At 43.4% G+C, this 14,919-nt stretch overlaps 1 protein-coding gene across 4 annotated transcripts in view; it reads right to left on the bottom strand.

Moving 5' to 3' along the window:
• The window catches only part of OSBPL1A (oxysterol binding protein like 1A), a 158,366-nt gene that overhangs the window by 119,377 nt on the left and 24,070 nt on the right, over positions 1–14,919 (bottom strand). For all 4 annotated transcript variants that reach the window (XM_038390999.2, XM_038390998.2, XM_043507971.1 and 1 more), the window contains exons 5-7: positions 6,191–6,302; positions 2,752–2,837; positions 99–243 (exon numbers count right to left, since the gene is read on the bottom strand). In XM_038390999.2, the coding sequence (XP_038246927.1) occupies positions 99–243; positions 2,752–2,837; positions 6,191–6,302 (343 nt within the window). The remainder of the gene's footprint in view (positions 1–98; positions 244–2,751; positions 2,838–6,190; positions 6,303–14,919) is intronic.

Below are 14,919 nucleotides of genomic sequence, written 5' to 3'. Positions count from 1 at the left end.
CTCGCACTTAACAGTTAAGCAGTGGCTAACAAGTACAACCATAAAATGACACTGGTTTAGTTCCTTTGCTTCACATTTAAACTAAGAACTTTACTTACCATTTTTGTTTCTGATTTTAGAGTCTGCACCATTTTTTAGAAGTTTTAAGGCACAGTGCTTGTGGGCACGGTATGCTGCACAATGTAATGGTGTATTTCCCATCTGATCAGCACAGTTAATATCAGGAGGCTTTGGCCTGTTTAACTAAAAAAAAACCAGACTTATATTTACAGGTTAATTTAGTTTTCCTCTTGCACTACATATAGCCTGAGTGATTTATGGTCAAGTATCTGCTCCCTGCCCCGAAATCTTGAAATGTAGACACTGAAAATTAGGGGTGATGAAAGGGGGTCATGCTATGGGAAGCAGAAGGGCTACAGCAGCCAAGTTAGAGGTTCAGTTACAAGTAGCTACTTCCCTATGTTCTTAGCTTAAGCTTCCCCTTCCCATCTCCCATGTGCAATGTAGCACAGAACTGGCTGCATTTCTATGGTACTCTTAATAGTTTAAATATTTTTGGTTCCTTTGAGAACAGGAAGGCAACAGAAATTGAGTTTTTAGAGAATTCTAAAAATCAGAAGCCCTATGGTAAAAGGTTCTGTAAGTTAAGGACAATACTACAAAAAATAAATTAAATAAATAAAATTTAAGAAGTCAGCGTCCAGTTCACTGAATCTGTAATTCTATCACTTATGACCAAGATATCCTCATTTTGTTCAGAAGCATGTCTGGAAGGAGTATAAAAAACCTCAATAGGAAAACTCGGAAGCAATTGCTAATAAAAACCCAGTGCATGAAAGACAAGATTCACAGGAAAACCTTAACTCATTAGGGAAGGGATTATTCTGTTCCTTAGGCAGCAGAGTAACAAATACATGAAAAAAAAGATTTTAGCAGATTCAAGAGAAAACCAATGTGTCTTCTGGAACATTGCACATGGCTAGTAGAGACAGCTAACATGAGAGTTCCCTACTCTTTTGAAACTATTTGAGTTAATACAGTGGCTCTCAACAGCTTATTTGATCAGGCCTCCTTTTTTGTGTTGGTAGTTATTTACATCTCTTCTCCCCAGCCCCTGTACATATATCGCCACGCAGCTCTGAAGCTGGGAGAGCAGCGGCTGCTGGCTGGGCAGCCAGCTCTGAAGGCAGCGCCCCGTCAATGGCAGCACAGAAGTAGTAGTATTCATCAATATCACTTTTCGCAGAAGACTTCGCACCCCATTGCAACCCTTACTTCTGCACGGCTACTGCCACCCCGGGGCGGACAGCCAGAGCCCTGCTACCTCCCAGTGAGGAATGGGGCAGGGAGAGGCCCTTTATCCCCACCTTCTGGGTGTGCACGGCCCTTCTGCACAAACCCCAGCCACCCAAGGCTGACAGTCAGAGCTCTTCCAAAACAAAGCACACAGCTCACACCTCCCTTGACACATTCTTGTGCCTCCTTTGGGAGCCCACTGCATAGTTTGAGAACCACTATGTTAATAGATAAGGCCAGAGGGGAACACTGATCAGCTCAGACATCCTGCATGTACACAGGCTACAGAAGTCCATCAAGACTAAGGACAGGAATATTCTAAGTAATTAGCAGCCCCAGATAGAACTGGAAGGGAACGGATTTATAACTGGACTGAGAAGGGTACATAGTCAAGAAAAATACAAGTGGTAGAACCATTTCCTCATTCAGGTAGTGGTTGGAAAGCTTCTTAAGAAGCTTCAAAGTATGCAGTCAGTTTATCTTTAATAAAATTCTGTTGGTAACCTTATTGGTAGAGGTCACACCTCTATAGATTGTCAATTTATTGCAACACACTTGATGTTTCTGGATTTCATGTGTCATAAAATGTGACTAGTTCAAAGTCTTAAAACAAGATGGGCTTACAACTTTACCAAAAAGATACCATTTGAACTAAGTTTCATATTTGACCTTACTTCAGTAGAATTGTTTTAGAAACTCATTCTCCCAACCATTTCAGAAAAACAGGTGAAAAAATTTGTATTTCCTAGCCACACATCTAAGACATTTTGATTTACTCAATCTGCAAACTTTCAATATGTAGTGAATGAGTACCAGAAGTTTCACATTACAAAACAAAAAAACTTCAATCACTACATGTAATCAATTTTAGTTTGCCGTCTCATCCAAGGCCCAGCACCTCCAGCAGGAAAGCGGCTGTTAACCCCAGGGACATTGGTTCAGTATAGATGTTACATCCACTAGCACCAACGTGTTCCTTGGAGATCAGAGTAGCAGCATTGCCAGACCCGTTTCTCTTGGAGACACAGAATCAGCATCTGTTGCTGGCTGCAAGTATCGCAATATACACAAGGGGAAGAATTTGTTTTGTGGTTGAAGATACACCTCAGATTCATTGTGTGTTTTTGAAGTCTCAGACTTAGTGTTGCATTCATGCATTTTATACTCACTAATGTTTGTCATGTACTATACTAATTTCAGTTGAAGCAGATAATTCTCATGGTAAGCCTTATGACTGAGGTACTGCAGAAGTTTAACAAGCAGCACTTCACAGTATCCTTTAGCTAACTCAAGAAGGATATTAGAAAAAACACTTGAAAATTTTGCATCTTAATCTGTTGTAATAAAAAGGAGAGTACTAATGGTAAGGAAGCACTGTACTTTAGACTGTTGCCTACAATAGCGGTGCGGGGTGTGAAGGTAGCATATGTAGCGAACAACATCTCAAATTCTTACCAGTGCTGAGAGTTTTGCAGTATCCCCTTCTCTTGCTGCTCCTAAAAGCAGTTCTTCCAGTTTCCTTTCTTGTGTCCTTTCCACTGCTGTTTTCAAAGTGAAAATAGTTTTAGCAACCACAGTTGTAGTCTCAGAGGAACACATGCATCAGCAAAGTGATATCTGTCTAATGAAGAATGTTCAAGCACAGTATACAGGGTCTACAGTTTCCTCAACACTTGTTAACTTGAGGGCTATGCCTACCAGACAGGGTGAAATGCACTTACAGAGCCATGACTTCCAGAGTCAATTAAATACCATGCACAAGTCTAAAAGGTGACAAATCACTGCAGAATTGTGAAGTTACTCAAGTATTCAAACATTTACCAAGTAGAGGTTCAACAGTGCAAGAAGTATTTGTCCTATTTTTTTTCCCAATGAATACTGGGAAAAGTTCAGTGGTAATATTTGACCAACACTATTTAACCAGCCCTACCTTGCATCTTGGATATTATACTTTCTTTCCCTTCCTATAAAAAGATCTTCTCTCCCCTCTGTTCCCCTTCTCTATCTTACCACTAACTTTTTCCCCCCACAAAAGTCTCATCCTTCTCCAGTTTAACCTGTCAATCTCTCGCAGCCTTCTACAACAAACTGTATACCCACATACTGGGCTAAGAGATTTTAATCAGGCACCCAATAACTAGCAACAAACTTACTAGGTACAGCAGAAGACCACGGGCCTAATTTATGAAAATAGCCTACTTAAGAAGCCAAAACTCCACCATGGCACTATGACTAAAGTGCTGACTCTTAACTCTGCTTGAGGGATCCATTCATTAGCTAGAGCTGGATATGAAAAATAAGCTATTTGAAGCTTCCATGACACAACCCACTCCCACTCCCTCTGACCCCTACCATCAGAGGGCTCCTAAAAAAGTGCACATTTTCTACTATGCCATCAAAGTTCTGTGGCTGCTACAGTGTTGCATGGGGGAATCTGCTATTTCCCCCCCCCTTTCTTCCTGGTTGCAGTGGTCTGGTTGGGAAGTCTTCGCTAGTTTACTCCTCTCGACTGCATTCGCATCCTGCTCCAATATCTTTGAAGAAAAAAGACCTCCTCCCCCGTCAAGCAGTACCAACCGGTGCTTATCCATGCTATGAGCACCAGCAGTGGAGCTGACTGCAGACTTGAGATGATGGCACAGCATTGGTTTATGCTATTCACATTTGGAAAGTTCTCTTCCCAACCATGAGGGCTAAGATTTTTCAAGCCCTGATGAGTTAGTGTCTAAAAGAGCCAATGCAAAAAAGTCTTGCTTTAAATACAATCCATACTACACAGTTCTCCTTCAAGCTTTGTACACTTTTTTTTTAAACACACTCTGAAAAGAATGGTTTGTTTTCAAGGAGCAGTGAAAAGAGCGCTAGGTATTACTATTTAAGTAATTTATTCACATGTCTTGACTTCAGATGCATGAAACTGGCATAATCATTTGACAAATTAAAATGATGCTATTGTTTCAACTTCTTGTTATTTACAGATACCAAAACTGATTTATCTATATAACAGAAGGATGTAGACAAGCTTATCTGTGCTATAGAGGACAAAGCTCAGGAATTCCTCAGTTTACACATTGATATGTACTCCAGGCATTCCAAGTTATGGAGCCAGAGGTTTAGGCACAATTGTAGGATTTGGACCTGTTTTTCCAAGAGTGCTAAGCAACTCATTGGACTTCAGGCAGAGATGGGGTGCTTTGATCCTCTCTCCAAAAAAAACAAAAACAAACAAACAAAAACACAACCCACAGGCACCCAGGCCCTTAGTGTAGAAACAGTTGCATATGTATGCGTTATTTCTGTATACAATGGAAGTTTTTACCAGAGAATTATCTTGTTGCCCTAATAAATGTGTCATGATAAATCCCACTGGTAAATTTGTTTTCATTTACTGAGGACAGCAGAATTGGATCAAGTGTTTTAATAAATTTAATTGGATTTAAGGGAAAAAGTAAATCCCCCCGCAGGTTAATCAGACTTTTAGGAAGTCTTGGTTTTCAGACACATGCTGTCCGATTGTAACCATAGCAACAACTGTGAAACTGACATTGTTAGCCAGATTAATAAGGGCTTTAATAAATGCTTCACCTTGAGGAGAATTACCAAGTGCACTCATTTTAAGAGTTTATCTTTAGAGCATCTGTTTATGAGAATTGCCTGTAATCTCATGTACAATTAAGGAATAGCATGTTTTCTGGAAAAAGTACTGCTTGGAATGATTTCATCTGGAAATTTTTAGTTTTCCAGTCCTTACTTTTGAATTTAAGAGCCACATGTACCAATCTGTTCAAATTAAAGAATTACATTTGAATAAAATCAATTATTCATAAAGTCTATTCAGGGTTATGTTGTCGAGAACCCCCACCTAAAAAGTATTCCTGGTGGCAATACTGGGGCTAAGTGATAGTTATTTTCTTACTCTTTGTTTGCAGATAGCATAGTAGTGAATCAATACATAAAACATACTTGCTTTTTGAAAGCAGTATTGGTCAAGACTTTAAAAAGTAAATCAATTTTGGGTATTCAGCTTTTGACACCTTTAAGGTCAGATTTTCAAAAAATGTCAAGCACCTGTTCTCTGGAAGTCACACCTTTTTGCTTCATCTCAGGCTGGAGACTCAAAAATCACTTGGATAGGACTCCACTTTCAGAGCTGAAATCATCCAGAGCAAGACCTGGTAAGTTTGTGAATGATTCAGAGAGTCTTCTCCCATTGGCCATTTGGTACTCAAAAGTTAAATTGGGCAGATTTCCCTTTTCTATTCCCCTGCGAAGGTGCCCTACAACCTACCTAGCCTCTTTGTAGGTGATAACTTTAGAGTGGAGAAATTATTATTATTCTCTAACCACTAGATAGTGTTTAGAGAAGAAGAGTTGCAGGAAAGATCCTCAAATCTGTTTCCAATTCCTCTGACACCTAGCAGAGTCACTGATGTCTGAGCAGGTTTGCCCACCATCTTTGCAAAATGCTAGAAATTATGTTTGCATTCAAGTGAAGTGGTTTATATCCCATCTTGTTACACACAAAGCTGCTTTTGTTATCAGCATGTGCTTGGATTACTTTCCCCTATGCGGCGAGCTAGGGCTTTGAGTGCTACACAAAGTGCACCTCATTAAAGGGCTGGGGGAAGCGTTGCCTTTAAGGCCCTGACTTTGATCAGAAACAGCATTTACAAATAATTTTTAAGGCTTCTTTCAAAGGCACTAAAACAGCCCTGTTGTACTGACTGGTCAGTGTTCTTTTACAAACAGAAGCGACTAAAAATTAGTAGTTTTGTTTTTTTTAATTAGTTTTGAACCAGAAGCTACTTTGAAATCAAGTGAACTTGTAGGTGAAGCAGCTTTCTTCAGAGCTATAAGTGCTTATGAAAGGCAGTGAAGAGACACAGGAAGTTACCTTCCAGCATATTTTTGATTTCTTTATCTTGTGTAACATCTCTTGCTGTCTGTCCACCCCCGTTAACAAGAGAAGTATCAGCATCATACTGTAAGAGCAGCATCACCACCTCCTGGAAGAAAAGTTCAAAGTTATGATGTTTTATCACAATGGCACTTCCCTAGAATTGGGTTGGTCCACTGTTTTGCAAACCTCCTTTGTGAGCCTAGCAGCATGTAACAGTTCACTGCCACAAGGTAAAAGTGCCACAAGGAGTTGGCAAGGGAAGTCACAATCCTGTTGTATTATTCGGAATAAAGGGACCACAGTAAGTTACCTGGACTTGAAGATGCACAGCAGTAAAGTCAGGCATAAAGACATCTTACTCAAGAGCGTGACAACACACACACACTTGTAATAAGTATCACTCATCTGATCAGAGAACACTTTCTGCTGCGTAATCATATGGTCATATGAGAATCAGATTTACATTTTACATGCTTATGCCTACACAGCATTAAGAACAAGTTGTTCATATTAGTTACTGAATCTACTCATCTTAATTCTGGTATTCTATGTAATAAATGGATAGGAGACCAGTATTTACAATATTGTTTCTAGGCTTATTGGGTGTAGAGCTTCAAATGAATGAGCACTTAACACAAAAGTGATTTCAATCCCCTTTAGCTATGCATTAGTGTCCAACTAATCCAGACAAGTCAGCCTTAAAGTCTATAATTAGGCAAGCCAAAAAAAGAATTAAAACACAAACAGCAAAAAAAAAAATGTTTAAGTACATCAGAAGTAGGAAGACTGCCAAACAATCAGTGGGGCCACTGGATGATCAAGGTGCTAAAGCAGCACTCAAGGAAAACAAGACCATTGCATAAAAGCTAAATGAATTCTTTCATGGGCACCAGATGAAACCCTGCTTTGGGGAGGCTAGCCCACCAGCCCCACCCCTTCTGCCCCAGGCCCCCCACCCCCTAACAGAAGCCCTGAGGGGCCCCCATGGGACCAGAGGAGCCCCAGCCTCCCCCCACCCCCAAGTGCTGGGCTGGCCCGCCAGCTGGAGCCTCCTCACTTCCCCACCCACTGCTGGCTCCCTGTGTCACTCCCCCATCCCCCGAGGAGACAGCAGCAGGTGGTGGGGGCCTCGGGGAAGGGGTGGGACCACTACAGCTCAGGTGTCTAGTGGTGGGTCAGCGGCAGCGTGAGAGAAGACCAAACCGTCCCTGGACTATTATACCCGCTGCCCATGAATTCTTTGCATCTGTCTTCACTGCAGAAGATGTAAGGGATATTCCCACACCTGAGCCTTTTTTTTTTTTAAAAAAAGTGTGACATATCTGAGGAATTATCCCAGATTGAGGCATCGTCAATAGAGGAAATTTGGAACAAACTGACTAGTTAAACAGTAAAAGGTAGGGCTCTACCAAATTAACCATGAAAAAATGCATCACTGAGCATGAAATCTGATCTCCCTCTCCTCCCCCTTCCCCCCATGAAATCTGGTCTTGTGTGCTTCCCCCCCATACTATATATAGATTTCACCAGGGGAGAGGAGAACCAGAATTTCTCAAATTGGGGGTCCTGACCCAAAAGGAGTTGCAGCAGGGTCACAAGGTTATGGTGGGGGGAGCAGGAGGTGCTCACTGTATTACCACACTTACTTCTGTGCTACCTTCAGAACTGGGTGGCCAGAGAGAGGTGGCTGCTTACTGAGGGCCCAGCTCTGCAGACAGCAGCACAGAAGTAAGGGTGGCAATACCATACCATACCATGCCATGACATCCTTACTCTGTGCTGCTGCTGCTGACGGCTGCTCTGCCTTCAGAGCTAACTAACCGCTTTCATGTTCTCTCCACAGGTACCAATGCGGAGAGTGGACCAGATGATATGTCTGGGGGGAGAAAGCAGAAGGAGACTCCGCTGGTTGGGAGGCATGAGATGCGATGTCCTGAGGTTGGAGGTTCCACGACCACCACTCCCAAGAGGAGAAGGCGGGTGGTGGTGGTCGGGGACTCTCTCCTCCGGGGGACTGAGTCATCTATCTGCCGCCCTGACCGGGAAAACCGAGAAGTCTGCTGCTTGCCAGGGGCTAAGATTCGTGATGTGACGGAGAGACTGCCGAGACTCATCAAGCCCTCGGATCGCTACCCCTTCCTGCTTCTCCACGTGGGCACCAATGATACTGCCAAGAATGACCTTGAGCGGATCACTGCGGACTACGTGGCTCTGGGAAGAAGGATAAAGGAGTTGGAGGCGCAAGTGGTGTTCTCGTCCATCCTCCCCGTGGAAGGAAAAGGCCTGGATAGGGACCGTCGAATCGTGGAGGTCAACGAATGGCTACGCAGGTGGTGTCGGAGAGAAGGCTTTGGATTCTTTGACCATGGGATGGTGTTCCATGAAGGAGGAGTGCTGGGCAGAGATGGGCTCCATCTTACGAAGAGAGGGAAGAACATCTTTGCCAGCAGGCTGGCTAACCTAGTGAGGAGGGCTTTAAACTAGGTTCACCGGGGGAAGGAGACCAAAGCCCTGAGGTAAGTGGGAAAGCGGGATACCGGGAGGAAGCACAGGCAGGAATGTCTGTGAGGGGAGGGCTCCTGCCTCATAGTGGGAATGAGGGGCGATCAACAGGTTATCTCAAGTGCTTATATACAAATGCACAAAGCCTTGGAAACAAGCAGGGAGAACTGGAGGTCCTGGTGATGTCAAGGAATTATGACGTGATTGGAATAACAGAGACTTGGTGGGATAACTCACATGACTGGAGTACAGTCATGGATGGTTATAAACTGTTCAGGAAGGACAGGCAGGGCAGAAAAGGTGGGGGAGTAGCACTGTATGTAAGGGAGCAGTATGACTGCTCAGAGCTCCGGTACGAAACTGTGGAAAAACCTGAGTGTCTCTGGATTAAGTTTAGAAGTGTGTGCAACAAGAGTGATGTCATGGTGGGAGTCTGCTATAGACCACCGGACCAGGGGGATGAGGTGGATGAGGCTTTCTTCCGGCAACTCACGGAAGCTACTAGATCGCATGCCCTGATTCTCATGGGTGACTTTAATTTTCCTGATATCTGCTGGGAGAGCAATACAGCGGTGCATAGACAATCCAGGAAGTTTTTGGAAAGCGTAGGGGACAATTTCCTGGTGCAAGTGCTAGGGGAGCCAACTAGGGGGAGCGCTTTTCTTTACCTGCTGCTCACAAACCGGGTAGAATTAGTGGGGGAAGCAAAAGTGGATGGGAATCTGGGAGGCAGTGACCATGAGTTGGTTGAGTTCAGGATCCTGACGCAGGGAAGAAAGGTAAGCAGCAGGATACGGACCCTGGACTTCAGGAAAGCAGACTTTGACTCCCTCAGGGAACAGATGGCCAGGATCCCCTGGGGGACTAACATGAAAGGGAAGGGAGTCCAGGAGAGCTGGCTGTATTTCAAGGAATCCCTGTTGAGGTTACAGGGACAAACCATCCCGATGAGTCGAAAGAATAGTAAATATGGCAGGCGACCAGCTTGGCTTAATGGTGAAATCCTAGCGGATCTTAACATAAAAAGAAGCTTACAAGAAGTGGAAGCTTGGACATATGACCAGGGAAGAGTATAAAAATATTGCTCGGGCATGTAGGAAAGATATCAGGAGGGCCAAATCGCACCTGGAGCTGCAGCTAGCAAGAGATGTCAAGAGTAACAAGAAGGGTTTCTTCAGGTATGTTGGCAACAAGAAGAAAGCCAAGGAAAGTGTGGGCCCCTTACTGAATGAGGGAGGCAAGCTAGTGATAGAGGATGTGGAAAAAGCTAATGTACTCAATGCTTTTTTTGCCTCTGTTTTCACTAACAAGGTCAGCTCCCAGACTGCTGTGCTGGGCATCACAAAATGGGGAAGAGATGGCCAGCCCTCTGTAGAGATAGAGGTGGTTAGGGACTATTTAGAAAAGCTGGACGTGCACAAGTCCATGGGGCCGGACGAATTGCATCCGAGAGTGCTGAGGGAATTGGCGGCTGTGATTGCAGAGCCCTTGGCCATTATCTTTGAAAACTCGTGGCGAATGGGGGAAGTCCCGGATGACTGGAAAGGCTAATGTAGTGCCCATCTTTAAAAAAGGGAAGAAGGAGGATCCTGGGAACTACAGGCTGGTCAGCCTCACCTCAGTCCCTGGAAAAATCATGGAGCAGGTCCTCAAAGAATCAATCCTGAAGCACTTAGAGGAGAGGAAAGTGATCAGGAACAGTCAGCATGGATTCACCAAGGGAAGGTCATGCCTGACTAATCTAATCTCCTTTTATGATGAGATTACTGGTTCTGTGGATGAAGGGAAAGCAGTGGATGTATTGTTTCTTGACTTTAGCAAAGCTTTTGACACGGTCTCCCACAGCATTCTTGTCAGCAAGTTAAGGAAGTATGGGCTGGATGAATGCACTATAAGGTGGGTAGAAAGCTGGCTAGATTGTCGGGCTCAACGGGTAGTGATCAATGGCTCCATGTCTAGTTGGCAGCCGGTGTCAAGTGGAGTGCCCCAGGGGTCGGTCCTGGGGCCCGTTTTGTTCAATATCTTCATAAATGATCTGGAGGATGGTGTGGATTGCACTCTCAGCAAATTTGCGGATGATACTAAACTGGGAGGAGTGGTAGATACGCTGGAGGGGAGGGATAGGATACAGAAGGACCTAGACAAATTGGAGGATTGGGCCAAAAGAAATCTAATGAGGTTCAATAAGGATAAGTGCAGGGTCCTGCACTTAGGATGGAAGAATCCAATGCACCGCTACAGACTAGGGACCGAATTCCGCAGAACTGCTGCCGAGCCAAAGGACCTAGGGGTGACAGTGGACGAGAAGCTGGATATGAGTCAGCAGTGTGCCCTTGTTGCCAAGAAGGCCAATGGCATTTTGGGATGTATAAGTAGGGGCATAGCGAGCAGATCAAGGGACGTGATCGTTCCCCTCTATTCGACACTGGTGAGGCCTCATCTGGAGTACTGTGTCCAGTTTTGGGCCCCACACTACAAGAAGGATGTGGATAAATTGGAAAGAGTACAGCAAAGGGCAACAAAAATGATTAGGGGTCTAGAGCACATGACTTACGAGGAGAGGCTGAGGGAGCTGGGATTGTTTAGTCTGCAGAAGAGAAGAATGAGGGGGGATTTGATAGCTGCTTTCAACTACCTGAAAGGGGGTTTCAAAGAGGATGGCTCTAGACTGTTCTCAATGGTAGCAGATGACAGAACGAGGAGTAATGGTCTCAAGTTGCAATGGGGGAGGTTTAGATTGGATATTAGGAAAAACTTTTTCACTAAGAGGGTGGTGAAACACTGGAATGCGTTACCTAGGGAGGTGGTAGAATCTCCTTCCTTAGAGGTTTTTAAGGTCAGGCTTGACAAAGCCCTGGCTAGGATGATTTAACTGGGACTTGGTCCTGCTTTGAGCAGGGGGTTGGACTAGATGACCTTCTGGGGTCCCTTCCAACCCTGATATTCTATGATTCTATGATTCAGAGCTTGGCTCCCGGCCAGCAGCTGCCACTCTCCAGCTGCTCAGCCCTAGAAGCTGTGCCGCTGCCAGCAGCAGTGCAGAAGTAAGGCTAGCAGTACTGAAACACCCCCTACAATAACCTTGTGACACCCAGCCCCCCAAACTCCTTTTTGGGTCACAACCCCTACAATTACACCACCATGAAATTTCAGATTTAAATAGATGAAATCATGAAATTTGTGATTTTTAAATTCCTATGACAGGTTTCAGAGTAGCAGCCGTGTTAGTCTGTATTCGCAAAAAGAAAAGGAGTACTTGTGGCACCTTAGAGACTAACAAATTTATTAGAGCATAAGCTTTCGTGAGCTACAGCTCACTTCATCGGATGCATTTGGTGGAAAAAACAGAGGAGAGATTTATATACACACACACAGAACATGAAACAATGGATTTATCATACACATTGTAAGGAGAGTGATCACTTAAGATAAGCCATCACCAGCAGCAGGGGGGGGAAAAAGGAGGAAAACCCCACCCCCCACTGTTCCTCTGATATTCTTGTTAACTGCTGGAATTAGCCTACCTTGCTTGTCACCATGAAAGGTTTTCCTCCTTTCCCCCCCTGCTGCTGGTGATGGCTTATCTTAAGTGATCACTCTCCTTACAGTGTGTATGATAAATCCATTGTTTCATGTTCTGTGTGTGTGTATATATAAATCTCTCCTCTGTTTTTTCCACCAAATGCATCCGATGAAGTGAGCTGTAGCTCACAAAAGCTTATGCTCTAATAAATTTGTTAGTCTCTAAGGTGCCACAAGTACTCCTTAAATTCCTATGACCATGAATTTGGTAGGGCCCGAGGAACAGGTCACTAAGACCAGCCGGTATTCACCCAAGAGTTCTGAAGGAATTCATATATGAAGTTGCAGAACTACCAACTGTGAACCATTCACTTAAAATCAGCCTCTGTACCAGATGACTGGAGGACAGCTAACAACACCGATTTTTAAAAAAGGCTCCAGAAGCAATCCTGGCACTTATAGGCTGGTAAGCCTAACTTCAGTATCCAGCAAATTTGTTGAAGCTACAGTAAAGAACACAATTATCAGACCCATAGATGAACACGATGTTGGGGAACAGTCACAGTTTTTGTAAAGGGAAATTATGCCTCACTATTAGAATTCTTTGAGGGTGTCACACACATGGACAAGGGTGATCCAGTTGACAGTGTATTGGGACTTTCTGAAAGTCTTTGACTAGGTTCTTAAACAAAGTAGCAGTCATGGGATTAGAGAAGGTACTCTCATGGATCAGTAACTGGTTAAAAGATAGAAAACAAAGGGTAGGAATAAACGCCGAATTTTCACAATTGAGAGGTAAATAGCAGGGTCCTCCAGTGATCTCTACTGGGACCAGAGCTGTTCAGCATATTTATCAATGATCTGGAAAAAGGGGTAAACAGTAAGGTGGCAAAATCTGCAGATGACAAAGTTACTCAAGATAGGCAAGTCCAAAACCGGATGCAAGAAGTTACAAAGGAACCTCACAGAACTGGGTGACTGGTCAACAAAACAGCAAATAAAATTCAAGTTTGATATGTGCAAAGTAATGCAGATTAGAAAAAATAATCCTGACTATACATACAAAAATGATGGGGTCTAAATTAGCTGTTATCACTCTAGAAAGATCTTGGAGTCAAATAATTCTCTGAAAATATCTGCTCAATGTGTTAGCTTTTTTGACTGCCATTACAATGTTAGGAACCATTAGAAAGGGGTAAGACAGAAAATATAATGCCACTACATAAATGCATAGTACACTCACACCTTGAATACTGCATGCAGTTCTGGTCTTGCCATCTCAATGAAGATGAATGGGAAAGGTACAGAGAAAAGCAAACAAAAGTCGTTAGGGGTATGGAACAACTTTTATTCAAGGAGAGATTAAAAAGACTAGGACTGTTCAGTTTAGAAAAGAGACTACTATGGGGGGATAGGAGAGAGGTTTGTAATATTATGAATAGTGTGGAGAAAGCGTAGGGGGAAATATTTATTAATTATTCACATAAGAAGAACCAGAGGTCACCCAATGAAGTTAGAAGGCCGCAGGTGTAAAGACAACCCCGCCTGCACACACACCCAAAAAGGAAGTACTTCATGCAGTACACAGTCAACCTGTGGAACTTGTTGCCTGGGGATGTTGTGAAGGTCTAAAGTATAACTAGGTTTAAAAAAAGAATTCGATATGTTCATGGAGGACAGGTCCATCAGTGGCTATTAGCCAAGATGGTCAGGACGCAACCCTGTGCTCTGGGTGTCCTTAAACCTCTGACTGCCAGACACTGGGACTAGATGACAGGAGATGGATCACTCTATAATTGACAGGTTCTGTTCATTCCCTGTGAAGCATCTGCACTGCCCACTGTCGGAGACAGGATACTGGGTTAGATGGACAAGAAGTTTGACTCAGTATGGCCATTCTTACCTTAAGTCTAATTATTCTTTATGGCAGTGATCCTCAGACTGAGAATCTTGAGCTGCAAGGGACTCTTTAATGTCTCCTGAGGCTCTTTGCAGTACACAATATTAAAATACTGAATTAACCATTGACGATGCTTTTACTGTTATTAACCAGTTGTAGTTGATGAGATAGTCATTTTGCTGTGAAAATAGTTATTATAGTCTATTTAAACAGTATGATGGGAAATATATACACAAGTAAAAACTAAATATTTTCCATCATACTGTTTAAATATGAATATATAGGTACTATAGTAAATGCAACAATGAATTAGCACTACTATGGCTCATTTGGGTAATGTTGATCAATAATTTGGCTTCTGAACCACTGGCATCTGAGCATCACTACTTTCTGCTATGGTTTGTGAGAGATTAATAAGTGGTCTGTCAAGTTGTATGCAGAAATAGCTACTTTTCCCATCCCTCCAAACTGGCTTCCATCTGACAACCAGCATTTACAGCTGAGAGGCTGATTAGTGCTTTACCCCATGCACATAGCACAAGTGACGCAGGAATGACTGCGCAGACATGCGTGCAGGTAAAGTGCTTCAGAGGAAAATGACTATGTTCCCCCTTTCCAGCTGCCAGCCACATCCTGGAGAACAAAAAAGGAAAGAGTAGCTATGGAGAAGGAAGTCTGAGGTCTCCCCTACCCTCCCAGGGGGAAAAAAAGCATTCTCTGCCAAAGAAAAAAAAAAAAAATAAAACCCAAATTGAGGATTCGACAGACTAGATTTTAGGCACATTAAAATTAGTCCTTT

Source organism: Dermochelys coriacea, chromosome 2, assembly GCF_009764565.3.
Source record: "Dermochelys coriacea isolate rDerCor1 chromosome 2, rDerCor1.pri.v4, whole genome shotgun sequence".
Taxonomy (NCBI): Eukaryota; Metazoa; Chordata; order Testudines; family Dermochelyidae; genus Dermochelys; species Dermochelys coriacea.
This window is presented reverse-complemented; position numbering and strand designations above follow the sequence as displayed.